This window comes from Aureococcus anophagefferens, assembly GCF_000186865.1.
Source record: "Aureococcus anophagefferens unplaced genomic scaffold AURANscaffold_9, whole genome shotgun sequence".
Taxonomy (NCBI): domain Eukaryota; class Pelagophyceae; order Pelagomonadales; family Pelagomonadaceae; genus Aureococcus; species Aureococcus anophagefferens.
The window spans coordinates 255,923-256,862 of record NW_008705569.1 but is presented as its reverse complement, the minus strand read 5'-3'; the positions used below and the strand labels follow the sequence as shown (position 1 = coordinate 256,862).

The following is a 940-nucleotide window of genomic DNA, read 5'->3' as shown; positions in this document are numbered from 1 at the left end:
GCCTGCGACGGCTTCGGCGCGGCGCTCGACGGCGACGTCTGGCCGGCGCTCGCGGACGCGGACGTCGTCGGCGTCTTGGACGCCGAGGTGCCGGCGTCGAAGGTCCGCGCGAAGCGCTACCCGGCCCGCGACGTCTACAAGTGGTCCGACACCTTCCTCGCCTTTGCGCGCACCGCGGAGACGGCGCGGCTCTTCGAGGCCTGGCGCGCCGCGGGCGACCTGCGGCGGTCGCTCGCGGAGCGCGCGGTCTACGGGTCCCTCCGGACGGCGCTCCTGCGGCCCGCGCCCAACTGCGCCGCGCCGACGTACCAGTGCGGCGACAACGCCTGGAACCCGCGGGGCGCGCGGGCCTGCGCCGTCGTGCACGGCCGCGCGTTCAACGACAAGGACCGCGAGGCCGCGGAGTCGCTCGACCGGCGGCCGCCGGGCGGCGCCGCGGCGGTCTTCGCGGCGACGCAGCGCGTCGCCTTCGGCATCAACGGCGCCGGCCGCCTCGGGCGCCTGCCCACGGCCGTGGCCCAGGTCCACGTCGTCGCGCCGGGCGGCGCGGACGCGGCGCTCGGCGCCGCGCTCGACGTCCGCGGCGCCTACGACGGCGGGCCGCGCCACGTCCGCGTGGACCAGCCGGGCAGCGACGCGACGCGCCAGCTCAACCGGACGCGCCACCTCTGGCAGCTCCAGGTGCGGCCGCGGCAGCGGAATTCGGCGCGCGTCGTCGTCACGGGCGACCGCGTGCCCGCGTTCAACCTCACGGATCCGGCCACGTTCTTCGCCGTGTGGAACTCAACCACTGGCTTTGAAATTCTCGAGCTCGGTCAAATCGAAGTCGATTCGGCTGATTTTTGGACGGATCGATTGCTCTCATCGATATCTCAAAGCACAGCGAAAGAGTCTGGTCCAAACCGTTTGATTACGCGCACATGAAGTCGGATTGAAGATT

General features: G+C 72.6%; 1 protein-coding gene across 1 annotated transcript in view; it reads left to right on the top strand.

Moving 5' to 3' along the window:
- The window catches only part of AURANDRAFT_64121 (hypothetical protein), a gene marked incomplete at both ends in the record, with an annotated part of 5,262 nt that overhangs the window by 3,193 nt on the left and 1,129 nt on the right, over positions 1-940 (top strand). Inside the window, one exon of the mRNA XM_009038888.1 lies at positions 103-764. Within this exon, the coding sequence (XP_009037136.1) occupies positions 103-764 (662 nt within the window). The remainder of the gene's footprint in view (positions 1-102; positions 765-940) is intronic.